Consider the following 18,782-nt stretch of genomic DNA (forward strand, 5'->3'; position numbering starts at 1 on the left):
TTAACAGATGGGACAACTTAGCACAAAGAAGTAATTTATCCAAAGACATAGACCTAATAAATGGTAGAATCAGGATTTGAACTCAAGCAGTTTAACTTTGGGGATCATGTTCCTAAGGACCACACTACTCATTGGAGAGGGAGAGGAGAGCTACAGCACAGGAAGGGGACGAATGTTGAGCGTATTTTCAAAAGGTCCTCTATATGTCTGATACAAGCCTCTTTTGCACTGAGAACAACTGAACTCCGATTATACTGTATTTCTCTTAGACTTCTTTTTATTTCATACTTTGACATGCACATATTATTTAGACATAGACTACAAACTATCTTCCTCTTCTTTATCTTCAGGATTCCTGATTCAGGATGGCCCTTTGGGGTCTTGTGAAAATAAATATTGTGGTTTGGGAAGGCACTGCATCATCAGCAGAGAGACAGGGCAAGCAGAATGTGCCTGTATGGACCTTTGCAAGCGGCACTACAAACCTGTGTGTGGCTCTGATGGAGAATTTTATGAAAACCACTGTGAAGTGCATAGAGCTGCTTGCCTGAAAAAGCAAAAGATTACCATTGTTCACAATGAAGACTGCTTCTTTAAAGGTAAATACAGGGTGAAACTAAAGTGTCACCTTCTATTTCTCTCCTTTTCTTAACTACTGCCTTTAAGTTTAAATGCTAGCATGATTTCATATTAGCAAGTATTTAAAAAGGGAATGAAAAAAATGTGAGTTTAATTACATCAATAAGCGGTAACTATATAGAAGTGTACATGGATACAATTCTGAATCTCAATTATGAGTACAAAGTTGGCCAAAATATGACTCAAATTTAATATAGCTTACAGCATCGCACCATATGGCTTCCCAATCATGGCAGTTATCTTAGGACGCAGGGAGGCCAATTCAGTCAATAGGCCAAATTCACCCAGTGAAAAGCACCTGGAGTGGAATTGAGTGAATAGTGAATGCCAAGCCATGTTGTGATAACATCTCATTTCTTCCTGATTAAAAACGATGGGTTTCAGTTTGCACCACATAATTCAGATTATATGGAACCTGTAACTGTCCATTGAAATAACTCTGAAGAACTCTGCTAAATTTAATTAGTAAATCTGGGATTACAATACAATACAAATTACAATAATTTAAAACCTAAAAATATTGGTATTTACTTTCATGGTACTCAAAGCCATTGGTTGAAAACGTACTGCTGAATTAGTAATTTGAGAAATTATTTTAACATGCTGTATAAGTAAATAAATCATTGAACATTTCCAATGTCATTTCCTCATAAACTTGTTTTGCAGTAGAAACTTTGTTTCTACTGGACAAAATATTTGCTTTATTCATCATCATAACCCAGACTGAACTTCTGAAGTGTTAAATATACAGATCTTCCATCACTTGAATTGGTTAGTGATCAACCTGATTTCTAATCTTCAATTGGTTCCCATCCCATTTTTTTCATAATTTTCCTCAAGTTTATTTACACCTAAGACTTGTCTGATATTAAGGTACAATGACTAAAAACTTTCCTTTTTCAAACATGGTAGAATAAATAAAATATTATTTCAAAGTTGGTAATAAAATGATACACAGAGCTTTTCAAATGATATAAGGTGCAATACTCTGTAGTCAGTGTGGCTAGTAGAAGCCCATTGATATAAGTGAAGTAATATGATAATATTTTCTTTACCACAGTGAGCTATGTGCAACTCGAATTCATGCACACAGTATTTTATGGTATCAAGTTTTCTTCTAGTACAGAAAGAATAACAGTTGCTTTAATTTCAAGTTCAATTTATTCCCTTCTATCAAATCTATTTTACAAATAAAATTAATTCTATTAGCATTGTGCTTTAAAACTCATGAAAGAGGGGTGTGTGTGTGTGTAAGTATTTATTCTGTCATTCTGACCAGAGATGGTACAGTGGCAATATTGCTATGCCACTGATGCATGACATCATAGAACTATATAAATAATATTCTATTAAAGTAATTAAGAAACATTCTCAAAATGAGGTTTCATCCAACTGACACCCAGCAATTGATTATGTGGAAACATATGATATTAAATATCATGTAAGGAAAAAAAAAACATTTGGTATATTCTAATGTTCAGCTTTACTGCTGGATACTTAGGCATAATGCAACTCAATATATATATCAGTATGGACATAGATGAACTAGATATAGCTAGGAATTTTGTCTTCCTTGTGAGTTCATAAAACAATGGTTTGAAAAACTTTTGTCTTTCAGGCTTATACTGAGTATATTTATCAAATCTATTGTTGTTTCAAAATACTTTCTTACCATATATAAGTCAAAATACTTCCTTATCTCATTACACATAGTATTAAAATTCACTTATATTATCTGGGTTAGTTACCAAGGGTTTACACATTTCTCAGGTCTCAGAATTTGTGTCTTCTGCTTATTTATTTTGGGATTTTGCCTAACACATATGTACCTCCAAAAGGACTTTATGTCAGCAGAAAGAAACTAAGTGATATACAACAAAACAATAAGTTGCCTGTCTTATTGATGTGCAGTTGGTCAAGTTTTAGGTGTAAAACAAGATTCGTTATAGCTAAATGCCTGACATGGTTGTGATGCCAAAATTAATCCTTGTGTTTGTGAACTTTATTTTCCATAGAATGTCTGCAATTATATTGTTTCCAATAATGGCCCAAAGGAAGAAGCAAAATATTGTTCAAAAAATTAAGTTCAAGAACTGCTAAAAACCTATGTTTAATTAGATTTTTAATAGGAAAAAAAAACCAAAACAAACTAAATAACAGGAATGAGTTTTCCTCAAAAAAAAAACCACATTTCATATTTTAGATCTAATAAAAGGTAATTATACAAACCTTAGAATAAGAGTCAACAAACAAGAACCTAGAGGCCAAACCCGGGTTGCAGTCCACTTTTTTTTTTAACTAATGTGTTAATGGAACAGAGCCACAACCGTTTATTTAGGAATTTTCTTTGGGTGTTTTGCAAAACAAAAGTATAGATGAGTATTTATAACAGAGATAGTGTGGCCTGCACAACATAAAAAAACATTTTGTCTGGATCTTCCCATTAACATTAACATCTGCTTTAAAAGATTACCGGTGTCTTAAAATTAATTTTTAAAAATATTGAAAGATTTTTTTCTATATCTTCTTGGCTATGGTGGTAAATATAGGTACTTACTCATGTGTTACATCTGAATAAAAATAAACACATACCCATACACAAATGGATACATGTAAAACAGGAAATCTGAGTAAGATCAGTGGATAGTGTTAAAGATGATATCTTGGTTATCATATTGTACTATAGTTTTTCAAAATGTTACTATGGGTAGAAACTGAGTAAAGGGTACATGGAATCTTTATTATTTCTTACGACCCCATATGACTACAGTTATCTCAAAATTAAAAGACTTTAATTAAAAAAACCTCCTGGAAAAATATTAGCAAATACTTAACGACAAATTTAAAGAAAGTATGTTTTGCATTACTCAATTATTTCAACTTTAAGATAAGTCCTATTTCACATATCAAATTTATCAGGTTTATGTCTGTCATTTATATTTAAACTTATTAAAATGAATTATATCTGTACAATCATGTTTATTGAGTGTATTAAAATTAAGATCAGAGTGCATATTAAAGAGATTTATAACTGTTTACATTTAAATCTTCATATCTATGCATATATACATACTTATAACTATATCTATATGTCTCCCTTCTATTATATGGGTTAAATATTTAAATACCTCTGTAGTATGCTTAGCATTTACTATTACTAACTCTTAAATGGAGACATGGATTCACTAAGAATTTTCTTCAATAATTTATGATTTGTGGAACTATAAATAAAACATATAATAGATCTAGGAATACAGCATCTTTAAATTTATTTCTATTCACATGTATGTGATTACAGAGAAACTGGCTATAATAGGATATAGAATATTGTAGCATTTGTTTATTGGCATCAAATATTTTAAGATGATACTTTACATATGTTGGGGAGAAAAAAAGTTTTCTCCATGTTTCTAAATTCTTCTGGCTGGCCTAATCAAATTGACATGAAACAGGCAAGAGGAGAAAAATAAATTTAATTACATACGCATGGGGCCCCATAAGAATATGAGACTCATTGTCAGGGAATTGAGGTTGATATGCATCCTGAAGTAAGAAGAGAGTAAGGGTCTGGGACTTCAAACTGGAGAAGACAATTCACAGGGAGCTGGAAGAGCAAAGGTTTGGTAAGCAAATGTTTGCCATGTCTTGCTGAGAAGTTTTCCTTATGTTTAAAAAAAAAATTTATCTTTAGTAATAACTCTCTTCCTGCTACAGTCCCCCCTATCTAAATTCTCTTAGGGGCTAAGGGGGAGGGGAGACCAAAAAGTTCTTCTTGAGTCTGTAGGGCCTTTATAGTCTTCAAATAAGATTTTCTGGAAATAATCCTCATGCCAAAGAGGCACATTGTGAGATAAACTGTACTGAACCTCGTCACATAGCATAAAACATTCTATTTCTTGTGTAATGCCCACTGTTCCTTGTGATGGAAGCTTTGGCTTAAAGTCATCTCCCATCTCCACTCCACCCCCCAAAGGGCTTCTAGCTTCTGCAATTCATGTCACTAATAACAAGTATAATTTTCTCTCACCCTGACTCCAGGTCATTCTGTCTTACATAGTAGAATTTACTTACTCAGAGAATATCTAAGAGAGAGTAAGAAACTCAAGATATAACCTATGCCAAAATGAATAAGGAATTAAACCTTTTATGAGAAAGTCAATTGAACAGAAACCCTTTTGCTATTTACTGTGCTGAGAATAAAACTGCCATAAAAGCAAATGTTCTGTGCACTTAAATGTGCATCACAAACAATAACAACTTGGGAAATATGGTTTTTACGGCTATGTGTGCACTATTTGAATGAGATCTGACATTGTGTTCTTTTTCTTTGGTATAATCTGGAGAGGCATTCATATTCCATTTTTTAATTGGTTCTTTTACCTGATTTTTTTTTTTAAAGATAGGACTCAGAACTTGGGCTAGAAAAGTAGGCTGCCAATGATACAATGGTACTTTAAAATATAACAGTAATTGCTGTGTTAATACATGTGGGATTTTAGATTACTTTTTTTTAAGGGAAGCTTCATAAACCTTCTATTTTATATTTAGTCTTGTATGCCATTTCATGAAAAATAGTAATCTTCATAAATATTTAAACTTTGGGAAGTAACACCCAGATATTTGTTTGCTTTGGTTTGGGTTTTGGTCAGTATTAGCCAAGTGGAACTGCAGGATGGTAGTGAAATTAATAAATTGGACAACTACAAATGTGCATTAACTCTTTAAGGCTGTAATTCAGACATAGAAGCTCTAGTTCTTTTGAGTGCCCTCGGTACACACAACATCAAAACCAATTTGACTTATCCCCTAAATTTGGGTAGATTGACAGTAAAACTTTCTGAATTTGGTGATATGAAATTGACTTAGTTGTGTTTCACTTTTAAAATTTATCTCACATTTAACATTTAATCAAAGTTAACAATATAGTTTGTTGATACTCTAATCGAAATGTGAAATATAGAATTCTATCTATTGCTCATCACATTACATCTGTTGAAATCATTGTAATGTGTACACTCAGAAAGTCACCATTTGTTATTAAAATCATACCTAATGTTTATTTCTCCTCTGATTTTTGAAAACTCTTTATAGGATTCTGTAAACATTACATATTATGTGGGCTTGCCTTCCATTTACAGATAGATAGTAGATAAATGATAGATTTTATGTAGAACATGAAAAATAATTCAAAAGAAAGAGATTTGGATACTGACTACTTAACAAATGCATTAAAAGATATTACCAGAAAGTAAGAGAGAAAGAGAATACTGGTAGTAATAATAAAACATTGAATATTATTTATTTCAAAACACTTTCACAAGTATTATATTATTGTTTCATCATAATAACAAGCCAATGTACTATAGAGAAGGCAACAAGACTAAGATTTTTAAAATGGCCTGCCAACACTTGCATAGCAAGTTAATGCTACTGAGATAAGAACCAAGGGATTCTATCTTCTCCTTTAGTGCACGTATGTTCCAAATATTCTCCTGAAATATATAATACCATGATATTTTACTTGCCTATAATTTTTAAAACTTTACTTTTAATAGTGATTTCCATGAATATGTGACGTTATTTAGAAACATTCTTATGGTGGTATTTTTAAGGATTAAATAATGCATTTGATACAGTTCTTAGCCAACTGAAGAACATAGTAACAGATAATAATTATTTAAGACTGTAACTTTTATACAATAACTGTGAACATTTGATTGCAGTAAATTCTCAAATTTGAATCTGTAAAGCCACACATATTTTCTTTTAGGTTTATATTAGGTTATAATCTTGTAACAAAAGACTCTGGTTAAATTATCACATAACTGAATTTTCCAGGTTATAATGGGTTAATTTACAGTAATAAATTTTCTGATTGTCGATAAGATTACTTAAAAAATAACTAGCTGAGTTTAGAAATATATTTATTATTAGTTTCTTGGTTGACATTTGAGAAGTTATCTTATAGTCAGCTTCCTCACAGATTTATTTTAGGCTGATTTTGCTTATCTTATGCTGTAAAAAGAGTATCTATTAGATATGTGACAATATTATTTTACTTCCCTACCCCCCTCAAAAACCCCCAAAACTTTAGAATGCACTCTAAGTGCATTTCTTGAAACATTTAGTTTATGTAAAATTTTGCCATTTGTTTACCCTGTTATAAGAACTAAATTTAACATTCAAATACATGGATGGTGTTTTTTGTTTTTATATATTTTCATGTGATATCATTTTTCTTCAGTTTCAAGTTATAGAATAAATATTTTCGTTTAACATTTTATTTCATGTTTTCTATGGATGTATGACTATTCCATTAAGAGTTATAAGTACAATATTCAAAAGTGACAGAAAAATGAGAACACTTTATATATTTTTTTGGTTAAAATAATTTTTCTTCTCTCTTGAGACTGTTTAAATATTATATCAATCATTACCTCTTACTGACACCTTCATTTATCATGTTTATTTTCTCAGTATGCTATTTTCAAACACAGAGTGTGACATTTCTGTAACTTACAAATTGAAGAACGTTTTTTACAACCATTATTTTTTAATGTAGTTAAAATTTTCTCTTTAATATTTCTTTGCAAAATAGGATGATGAAAATCTTTCCATTGATTACACTCAGCATATATAATCGGGGATAAAATGTTCTAGAAAATGAAATTGAACATTTTTCTCTATTAGTCTGATTTATATTTCACTTTTAAAACCCTTTCTGAGGGGGTGGCTCCTGGGTGGCTTAGTTGGTTAAGTCTGACTCTTGAATTCTGTTCAGGTCATGATCTCAGGGTCATAAGATCGAGCCTGTGTTGGGCTTCATGCTGAGTGTGGAGTCTGGTTAAGATTCTCTCTCCCTCTGCCCCTCCCCTGCTCTCTCTCTCTCTCTTTCTCTTTCAAATAAACAGATATAGATAAAAAGTAAATAAATAAATAAATAAATGAAATCCTTTCTGAGTGGTGTCTATAGATACTTTAGAAGACATTTGAAAACCTATTAATGTTAAAAATTTAGAACCAGATGGGAAAAGTGAGAAGCTCTGCCTGTGGTTATCATCCAGATAATTATGTGAAAAAAAAATTTGGAGGAAATCACATTGAAGAAAGGAGATTTGACATTTTCCAAAACAATGTAAGGCATAGGTAATTAACAGTGTTGCTCTTTTGATAACTGATTAAGCAAAATATAAGGAACTTCAATTAATAAAAATTCAAATTAATTTAATGCAGTAATATGCAATCATTTTGTTTTAGTTCAAGACACCACATCAACTAGCTATAAATTAATCAAACTCATGGTTACAATAGAGGGTGGTGTGTACTCAGATAAATGTGAAACATTTAATATGTTCCCCTATGTGATAATCACTTTAAAGATTTGTTTCTATATGTTTCTTTCATCAATATATGAATTTCTAGTGACTTGCATAATGTTTCTCTAAAAGTTTCCCCCCAAAATCTAGGCATGAGTTGTGATTACATTTTTTTAGTATTTTTTTCCTGTTGATGACATCTAAAGAGAGATGTTGGATGAGAATTCACTAGTACAGAAAAGCAAGATGCAAGTCAAGAGGTCAATTAATATCTAATTATGGTTGCCCAAAAGAGAGAAAGAGATGACAGTGGTTTGAATCAAGATGACAGAGGTAGCTGTCAGAGCAGGAGCACTGGATAGGCCAGAGAGAATAGGATCCAATGGACAAGGGTTAGATTTGACTTTAGATGAGAGCATGATTCTTCATCCATTACGTAGAAAAGAATTGGAAAACTAAGCACTTTCAGGTGCAGGTAGATGGACCTACTTTATTATAAAAAAGTGTGTTGTTCTTATCTGGTTGCAGATGCAGGTGCAGATCTGGATGCACACACAACCAGATAAGAACACGTTATTTCTTATATATTTCATTAAATTCAAATATATTTCATATATTTCTAATATGAAATAAGAAATGAAGCATCAGTTGAAAGTGACAGAGGAAAAGGTTTTGAAGATTTGAGAAAAACAAACAAAAGATTTTGTGAAAAAATGAACAAAAACAAAGGGAGAAAGGACTAAGGAAATATGGTAGGATTTCCTGCAGTTTTGAGGAACTATATATCTCTGCTCATAAATTTAAAGTGAGAGTAGTCTTTTGTGCTTGTGTATTTTTCTACAAATATAGTCAGCTTCTTAGATTAAGGCATCAAAAGATGAAAAATTAGGTTTAAACAGGATTTTTTTCCCCCAGGAAAGAAATAGATGAGAAAAGAGTCCAAAGCCATATTTTCCATATCTTTCAGGGGTAGTATGATTATCTTATCTCTGCTTTTTTGTGTGTACCTCCTCTAGTATCCAGAGATTTCCTGGTGGGTATCTCTTGCCTAGTCTGCAGATAGGCGAGAATGAATTCCCCAACCATCTCTACATTTTGGAAATTGTATCACATATTTTGGCTTAACTTCTTTAAGTTAACATTCTGTTTACATCTGTGCCTCTTAGTTAAAATTTCCAGGATTGAAATCTGTTTAAACTAGTTAGCCAGGTCATACTTTTCCAAGACCTTGGAAAGCATATAGGCCTATAATATCTGTTTTATTTCAATGGCTCTCTACCTCTCTGATCAATTAGCAGTCACTGTGATGGGCATGGGGACAAGATATCTATATCTATATCATCTATATCTGTATCCATATCTATAGATGGATAGATATTTTAGAAAAAAAGAGGGACAGTTAGAAGGTAATTCTCCAAAACAGAGTGTGGATGGGAAATTACCTTGAAACATATCAACATAATATCACTTTATTATTAATTCTATAAGTCAATGTTCTTGACAAGAGAAACTGCTTTGTTTAGCTAAGCAAGTAATTTGAAAATTTGAGGCAGCTCAAAATTTTCTACCTAGTGTTTCTACATTTGAACATATTCAATTTTTTATATGCTTTAATCAATCTGGCTGCCAATAATGTTGAAATATAGACAAATTTAATGTGGATATTTTGGGGTTGTTGGCATCTAATTCATTTTTGAAATTTTTTTTCCTAAAAGAAGAAAGTGCTATTAAAAATTCAGAAAGATTCATGAGCATTTGATGAATTTAATTGATCATTAGTGTAATTAATTGAAAGGAACAATATTACATATGCTTGATTAATTTTATAAATGCTCAAAATATTACATGCTTGTCAAAAGACTTCAGGTAATAATTAATATAAAATATCTGTAGAAATAAAACATATGTGTATGTACACCATGGATAGGTATGTATGGGCAAATTAACCATTCACAGTGATTATTTATTGACACCTAATCCTGTGTCAGACCCACTCTTAATGTTTTGTCCAAAGATGAATGAGAGTAGTTCTTATTTTTGCTAACTAGGTGAAGATGAGTGGCTAGACAAATCAGTTAATGGCCAATGATGATTTCCACCTTTTTGGACTCATGATATGAGGTTAGATTAGAGTCTCTACCTAATGTTCAAGTACATGAAATTATTCTGTCAAAACAAACCCATTTGCCTTTTGTTTAAATGAAACTTTTTTTTTTCTCTCATAGGGTATATGTGCCACATTACATCCAATTGTTGTCTACAGATATTTAGGTTTTTTTCTTGGAAGTTTATTGAGTATAAGGTCCAAATTAAAAGAGGGATCAAGGATCCCTGAGAAACATATTTGGCAAGAAATAAGAATCAAATTTAGAAAACAACACCAGGGAAGTTAGAACTCAAAAGGAATGTGTGGAGAACTAGTTTTGCCTACTCATAATGTATGTTAACTCTGCAACTTTGCAGCTCTGCATATCGTTCTAATCAGCAGACAGTGTTTCTTTATAAGCATTTACATCTTCAGCCTGTCTAAGTTCACTCTAACAACCTAGAAAATACTGGTCGTTCACTCTACTTTCAGATAAGTGATGATATCAAGTAAGGTGTAGTGATGTAGTATATCCTGAGGTTAATGCATGCCTACAAAAACCCAGAGAACCTAATACCACATATGTAGTGCATGGCATATTTTGACTCAGCGAATATTCCGAGGAAGAGAAAGTCATTTGGGAGTCATTGTATCTCTCTGGTCATTAGACCTTCATCTGCTCCCAAAAGCCATAGAATATTAACACTAGAACTCTAGCTTCGAGGTGGAGTTTTTGTGATTTAACAAAACCCATAATTTCTTTTGTGTATCTCCACATTTACTTACTTTCAAAACAGACACATGTGTGTAAATTAATTATATAAGACAAAGTGATTATTGTTTAATTTTCACTTGAAAAATGCTAATAGGCTTACATCCACGGGACTTTTAGTGAAATATAAAGGAACCTGTAGGTCGGTATGGGATGTGTTTTCCTGTATTCAGAATAACAACTATGGCATTTAGCTGTGATGACAGTCTACAAAACATAAGAGTAGGATTTGGGGGTTTAATTAAATTTATGTCAAAATTACTTCCAAATCTCGGGGAAAAATATGCTTGAATAATACAGCACATGTTTTGGCCTTTAAAAATTTTAACAAGTGGAAACATTTACATGACACATTGGCACAATCTCCATAGCTCAGAAACAGCTCGTATACAACATAGCAACAGCTTTGTTCATTAATTCCATAGTAAACACACACACCAACTCCTGTATAAATTTGTCAGTGCTGTGTCTACATCCACAGGAAACAGCAGGCACGGAAGTGAGTTTCATTTCTACTTATTAATAAACATATGAAAGAAAGATTATGCCATGCTTTTTTTATATAATTCTAATTATTTCAACATCAGAATACCACAATAAATAAATAAATAAATAAATAAATAATAAATAAATAACAAATAAAAATCTTATTTAGATATCCAGACATTATACAGCAAACAATAGGGAGCAGAAGGTTAGTGTATTTGACCCCAGGTTATACTAAATATTTAGAAAATGTTTTTGCAGATATAGAAAATGGTTTGTTACTTAAAGCTTCTTGTTACCCTTCCCTCCCCAGTCCTTGCCTCCAGGCCCAAAGAATTCCACTGTTCCCTGAGACTTGACACCAGTGGCCCTGACAAGGGAGAAAAAAAAATTATTATAATGTGGTTTTTGGAAGAGGCCAAGGCATCAACCCCATTTATGACCCAATCTCCTGACCCTCTTCTTAAGAAAAGCTCAGAAGGACCAAACTGTTAAATTAAAAAGAAACAGCCTCTATTCCAACCTTATTTCCAATCAAATTAAAGTGAATGGATCAATTTGAGCTAGAGCATTTTGCCATTTCAAAAATGTACCTTCTTTTCACCGAACTGCTTAACCTGAATTCCTTTGTTTTTGTCATTCCGCTGCTGTCATTTTTCCTACTCCTGTATATCGGCACAGTCTCATTACTTCATCTTATCACTGACAACTAGGAATGAAGAATGAAAAGATGGTTATTATTAATGATATCAGTGAGCATTCATAGGATGTGACTTAGTTGGTTTCTTGTCATTTTCTTAGGGCACTTAAGTGTGTGTTTTCCTCAGGACACTCAAGTCTTTTTTCCCCACTCTTCTATCACAGAATCTGTGTCTTTTATACTCACTCAGGAGTTTGGAATTTTGACTCTTTGAACTTATCTCGGGTTTGCACATGTTGGGCTCTAATTTCAGAGTTCATATGCCAACATTACAGGTTAAAACATTGTCCAAAGGTGGGTTCCCTGGAAGCTTTCAGTCTCAGCCACATTCTGGGTCAAAAAAGAAAGCCTTTCTCACAAACCTGTCCATTTCTCCTTCTCTTCTTCTTGGCTGTGTTTAGAATGTTCAATGTACTCTACAGTCAATAAATTTCAAACAGGACTCTACTATTCCACTCAATCATGTTTTTCTCCTTTTGATTATCCATGGCAAAGGTCATACCTTTCATTCTAACCTACCTGTGCATCCCCAGTGTCTCCACATCAACAGAGAAAACAGTGTTTTGTGGGGATTTTTTCTTGTTTTTTTGCTTCACATGTTCACTGATTTTTTATCATAATCTTTCAAAATGAATGTGGTTTGTGTGCGTTATATTCATATTTTAAAAAGAGGCCATTTAAGGGTCTCTTTCTTGATCACAGAACCTCTGTGATGTGGTAGCAGCATCTCTAGGTAAACATACAAAGTGCAGTTATTTCTGACTCAGTACCTATTACACATGAAGTTTCATTGCAGATAGATTTTATTGTTCACCAAAATTGTCTATGATAATTATATATGTTAAACAATTTTTTTAAATTTAAAGGAGCTGCAATATGAAAGAACATCTCCTTTAAAATGAAAATTTCTTAGCAAAATGATCATTTTTTCCAAATTTATTATAAAGTGAATTTTTATATCAGGTTTTTTAAAGTACAATATCACCCAACTGCCTATTATTGTGATAGACATCTAGTAAATTCATAATCAGAGATAAGAATTAATTCAAGTATAAATTGAAAAATGAAAGATATATGTACATATATACACATTCATGATGAAACTAGAAAATGTATGGTAATATTGTTAATCTTTATAGTCCCACATATTATAGCACTAGAACAATGACTTTTTCAAAGACTGCCATTCATGCCTCAATACTTAACTGGCTGAGGATCCAGTGATTTTTAACGTGAAATATCAAATTAAATAAGCAAGTATATTGATATTGGCATTAATACTCAAGTCATTTTTTTTTTTATGGAGTGAAAAATGATGAGGTTGTGGAATATAGGTGAGGTTCAGTGGGGTGGAGTCTGGAGCCAACGACCAAGAAAGAATTCTTGAGGTGTCTTTGGTGCAAAATTGGTGGTTTATTAAAGCATGGGGGCAGGACCTATGGGCAGAAAGAGCTGCTGCCCTGGGTTATGAGAAGTGGCTGATTATATACCATGGGGTTGAAGGAGGTGAGGAAAAAGGGAGGCTGAGAAAGCATTTTCATATGTCAAAGAAGACTCGCAGGATACTGGAGGCCCCACCACCGTCAAGCCAAGGCTGTCCACACTATCACTGTGTCCTTATCAATGAGCTGCAGTTACTTTCATATGTCAAAGAAGACCACAGGATATTGGAGGCCCTGCTATTGTCAAGCCAAGGCTGTTTACACTATCACTATGTCCCTATCAATGAGCTGCAGGTCCTTTCCTTAATTTAGGGCAGCCAGGAGTGTGTAGGAATGTTGCATACATGGGGGGGTGGGGTTTGCAGGGTGTCAGCTTCTGCTTTGTCTTCAGCCAGCCTTCTATTCCCTCATCAAAAAATGTGTGTGTATTTCATGAGGTTTTTCTTGGTCTGTGGTTTTCTAAGACTAACATATAGTCATCTTTTATTGGTCTGAGTTTCTGCTGAATACCAAACATGCCCTCACCCCTTTAAAATAAAATCAATTTTAGGGATGCCTGGGTTGCTCAGTTGGTTGTGTTCGCCTTTGGCTCAGGTCATGATCCCAGGGTCCTGGGGTGGAGCCCCTCATCAGGCTCCGCGCACAATGCGGAGCCTGCTTCTCCCTCTGCCTGCTGCTCCCCCTGCTTGTGCTCTCTCTTTCTCTGATAGATAAATAAATAAATAAATAAATAAATAAATAAATAAATAAATAAAAAATGGCTGGGAATGGCCAGCAATCCCTATACCAACGGATGAAAGATTACTCCAAACTTTACCGCAAAAGAGAGAAGGGCAAGGGGTTCAACGCTCAGAGGTCAATACCATTTCCTCTTCCTTGCTCTAGCTTTTATTGGTCCTTCAGGATAATCACAAACCATTATCACTGTTTCTCAAGCACATGATGTGTGAGGAGGGGTCTTACTGAAACTGGGAGGATCTGTTTACCGGAAAGATGTGATATGCTCATTTGTGCATGTTCTACGAGTTCTGCTAAACATACCCTAAGGGGCAATGCCTACATCTGTTAGATCACAGGCGGCTTTTTGGGCTAAGAAAGCTTCAGAAAGGCAACTCCCCAAGGCATTCCAAGGGCAGAATGGTCACGCAGGCCTCCACATTCCAAAGGCCTATGCCCTTCTCCGAAGCATTCCCTGCCCTCAGGGGCCTCCCTGTTCATTGTAGCAAGCCAGGTATTATGGTTTATTTCATGCTCTACATTGACTCCAACAATAAATAAATAAATAAATAAATAAATAAATAAATAAATATCTAAAAAAATCTTAAAAAAAGATTTAAAAAAATAAATAAAAAATAAATAAAAGAATTTTATGTATATTGAACACTATTAGTATTGCTTTGCATAAATTATTTAAAATAAAGTTTCAACAATAGATTTTCTTATTCTGAGGAAAAGAAGAATGAGATAGTTTAAGTAATTAGCTTTCAGCACTAATCAATAATGGGTTGAATTTTGAGAAAATAAACTTCCTATTTCTAATTATCAAATCCTAAAACTTGAATAAATTAAATTGTAAGCCAATTTAAGAATGATCCTCTTGAGTCCTTCACTGTGTTAAGGAAAAATCATCATATTCATGTTGTACACCTGCTAAGATTGATACTTAACTGCCAAAGCCTGTGAGTTTAAAAGTGACAAAATTGGGGACCCGGGTGGCTCAGTTGGTTGAGCACCTGCTTCATGATTCCACTCAGGTCATGATTTCAGTGTCGTGAGATCTAAGCCCATGTCAGGCTCCATGCTCACAGAAACTGCTTGAGGCTCTCTCTCTCCTTTTCCCTTGTGCNCAATTTAAGAATGATCCTCTTGAGTCCTTCACTGTGTTAAGGAAAAATCATCATATTCATGTTGTACACCTGTACTTTCATGCTAAGATTGATACTTAACTGCCAAAGCCTGTGAGTTTAAAAGTGACAAAATTGGGGACCCGGGTGGCTCAGTTGGTTGAGCACCTGCTTCATGATTCCACTCAGGTCATGATTTCAGTGTCGTGAGATCTAAGCCCATGTCAGGCTCCATGCTCACAGAAACTGCTTGAGGCTCTCTCTCTCCTTTTCCCTTGTGCCACCCCTGACTTATGCACTCTAGATAGATAGATAGATGATAGATAGATAGATAGATAGATAGATAGATAGATAGATAGATGATAGATAAAATCTTTGAAAAATAAAAGTGACAGAATTTATCATTTGCTTGTGAATCTAAGTTAGCAGGTCTGGAAATTGTAATGAAAGTTGAGAAAACATTTCTTGAAGTTTTAGAATTTCAGACTATCAACAAAAGTGAGCATTTTTTTTCATATAGGACTTTTCTAACACAAGTTAGGATATTCAAGGGAATTTTTCTTTTTCTTGACTTTTTTCTCCAAAAATTTAGCTCTTGAGTTTGTCTTGCAGTACTGTTTCTATCACTGTCATAAAGTTGCCTTTCACATTCTGCTATCCTTACATGATTGAAGCAAGGACTGAAGACTTGGAAGATAAATGAAGGGCCCAGAGTAACACTTTAAGTCCTTTGGGTGGCCAAGGAAATGCAGTGTCTGAATTTCAGTTAATTAGTGATTGATCTATGCAGCTTATGCTTTTGAAGGAAAAAAGACAAATTATACTTTGAGAAAATGTACATACTATTTCCCCAAGAGAGACTTATTGCCTATAGTTACACACACACACACACACAAATGCCCCATGTCCTTAATAAACATCAATGTCTAATTTGGGGGAAAATCCAGGTGACATCAATAATTGAGCTATCTGGCTTTTGATAAGAATTTTTAAAAAAATATTGAGGTATTATACCTAAAATCATGATGTGTGACTGTAGTTGTCAAAAAAACATATTCTACTAAAGGTTTATTATAGTTACAGCAAGGATGTTTTAATCCATTATACCTAAAATGGAGTAGGAGTAAAGAAAAAATAAATGAAAGGGTGGTTTCATGTAATAATATTGAGGAAATGAATAAAAAAAGGGTTTCTCATTCTTCTTATTTTTATGGGACAAAGGTGTAATGGCTTTTGAGGGGTCTAAAAAAGGAAGGTTTTTAAATATTATCTCTTTATGCCAGAAGGAAATGAAAATTATGGTTGAATAGAACACTTGGGACCAGTCACATCAATAGTGTCTTTTAAAATGTGTTAAAAGTGCTGGCACATAAAGTGAGGTGGGAAAGTTATAGAAGACTTAATAACCTGATCAAAAGGAAAAAAATGAATGAACTACATGAAAAAAAATGTTTGAGCTTGGTATTTGATATCCTGTAGGAATAACACCTATTAAAACCATCACAATAAAAATACTGAAAAGGTGTTTAATATAGTCTACTGTCAACTCTCACCAGGGTGAGTAGCCTGACTTTGCTGATTAATTAGACCTCAGCATTCAACCATCTCAAAGCAGTTATCAAAATCTTAATATTTGTGGGCAAGCTAGCAAAGTGTAAGAGAGCAGATATGAGAGTAGCAAGGATTAAGTATATGCACAAAATGTATTCTTTTGGAAATTTTTTAAAAAAGAAAAGCTTTATATGTTAATCCTTTCATCTTCACTTTAATAAGACACAAATTCATTGAAGATGAAGAAAAAGAGAATCACTGTTACATTCAAATTTAGCCTTATTGCCTTTATCTATTATTTAAACATGCATATGTTCCCTTGCCTCACCATTTAAATATTATGTATTAAAAATAAAACTCTACTACTGAAGCAAACAGAGAAAAATAATTTGGCCAAGGTTTATGAACACATGAAACGTGTCTGTGGGATTCTCTGTCTTCTCTTAGTGGACTTGAATAATTATTTATCAGATTATTTATCATATGATTTTATATATTAAATGGATTTTACAGAGTGTCTTTTAGGTAGGTACAATAGTCATTAAACTTATTAAAAACTAGGCAAAATACTGTTATGTATGATTTATAATTGGTAACAATATTGAGTTGGTAGGTATTTTAAAGGACTGAGAACAATTAAATTTATCAGAATACATGTAACAGAGGATATATAGATAAAGAAACTAAAGATAAGTTTGGAAATATTCCACATATATACTCACCTTTAGTGGGGTTTAATTTATGCAAACTTAGTCTTACTCTCGGTTTTTTTTTCTAACTAACTACATATCTATTTCAAAGATCAGAAAGAAATTTATAAAATACAAAATTATGTTACTCTCTCTCTCTCTCTCTCAAAACACCCTAAATGCACTTTCATACCAAACAAATGCAGTATCTTAGCCACAATGCAGAAGATTTCATGTGATCTGATCAATACCCATGTCAATGCCCATCCTCTTTTATAAGTTTTCCTAACTTCTTACTCATTTCAGGCTTCAGGTCTATTTTCATTGACACTAAAACACAGCAAGCTCGTTCCTACCTAAGGACCTTTACATTTCCTGTTTTTGCACTACTAGTAATGTTATTCCTCGGACCGGTGCATGGCTCATTCCCTTCATTCAGCTCTCATATACCACCGCCTCACAGGATACCCTTTATAAGATAACTTTGGATATTTTCCTCAAAATACATTAAGTATTCTCTACTCCATTTTTAAAATACAAAACATTTTAAGTATACATTTGAAACATTGCCGGAAATGTGACTATCAGTTTATGTCTTCTGTTTTTTGGCAGGCTTTACTACTAAGTATAATCTCAGTGCGGGCAGGGACATCTTTCTTGTAGATCACCTATGCCAAGTCTAGAATTGAGGGAGTCACTCAGTTAATATGTGATGAATGAATGAAGGAATGAGTGAACACATATTAAAAAATACCCCTTCAGATGTCTTTAACAGAAACAATAAGAGTGGTGTAGAAAAAAAGTAACAGGCTCTGAGTAAATGGCTAACTGATTTCTAGAGTTAAATAGCATAGATAATATCAACATATTTAACTATTCTTATAATCTCTTTACAATTGAGAATTGTGCTAACTAATCACATGGAACCAGACAAATACCTTAGTTCTGTTTTGAGTGTATTTGCATCGTCTTATGTTTCAAGGTATACACAGACACCCTTGGCAAGGCTCAGTGTCCACTATCGCTATCCTTAGTAAGGGTTTTCTGTTCTTTCTGAGTATTCATTATTAGTCACTTTTTGGTCATTCCTGCCACTCTTTGTGCTTCATTTATTATGTGCTTCTGTTCTGTGACTCTCCAAATGTGTCTTCTGTGGACAACATGACATGCTTGTTCAACTACTGGTTAAAGCTGAGGTTTTCTAAACACACTTTACAGCCTCACTTTTGCATCCCTAGATTCAGAACTTTGGTAGTA

General features: G+C 33.3%; 1 protein-coding gene across 4 annotated transcripts in view; it reads left to right on the forward strand.

Annotated features, from left to right (window-relative positions):
- Positions 1–18,782, forward strand: part of FSTL5 (follistatin like 5) — a 720,210-nt gene that overhangs the window by 239,853 nt on the left and 461,575 nt on the right. For all 4 annotated transcript variants that reach the window (XM_002916266.4, XM_034661428.1, XM_034661429.1 and 1 more), the window contains exon 4: positions 351–599. In XM_002916266.4, the coding sequence (XP_002916312.1) occupies positions 351–599 (249 nt within the window). The remainder of the gene's footprint in view (positions 1–350; positions 600–18,782) is intronic.

Source organism: Ailuropoda melanoleuca, chromosome 5, assembly GCF_002007445.2.
Source record: "Ailuropoda melanoleuca isolate Jingjing chromosome 5, ASM200744v2, whole genome shotgun sequence".
Taxonomy (NCBI): Eukaryota; Metazoa; Chordata; class Mammalia; order Carnivora; family Ursidae; genus Ailuropoda; species Ailuropoda melanoleuca.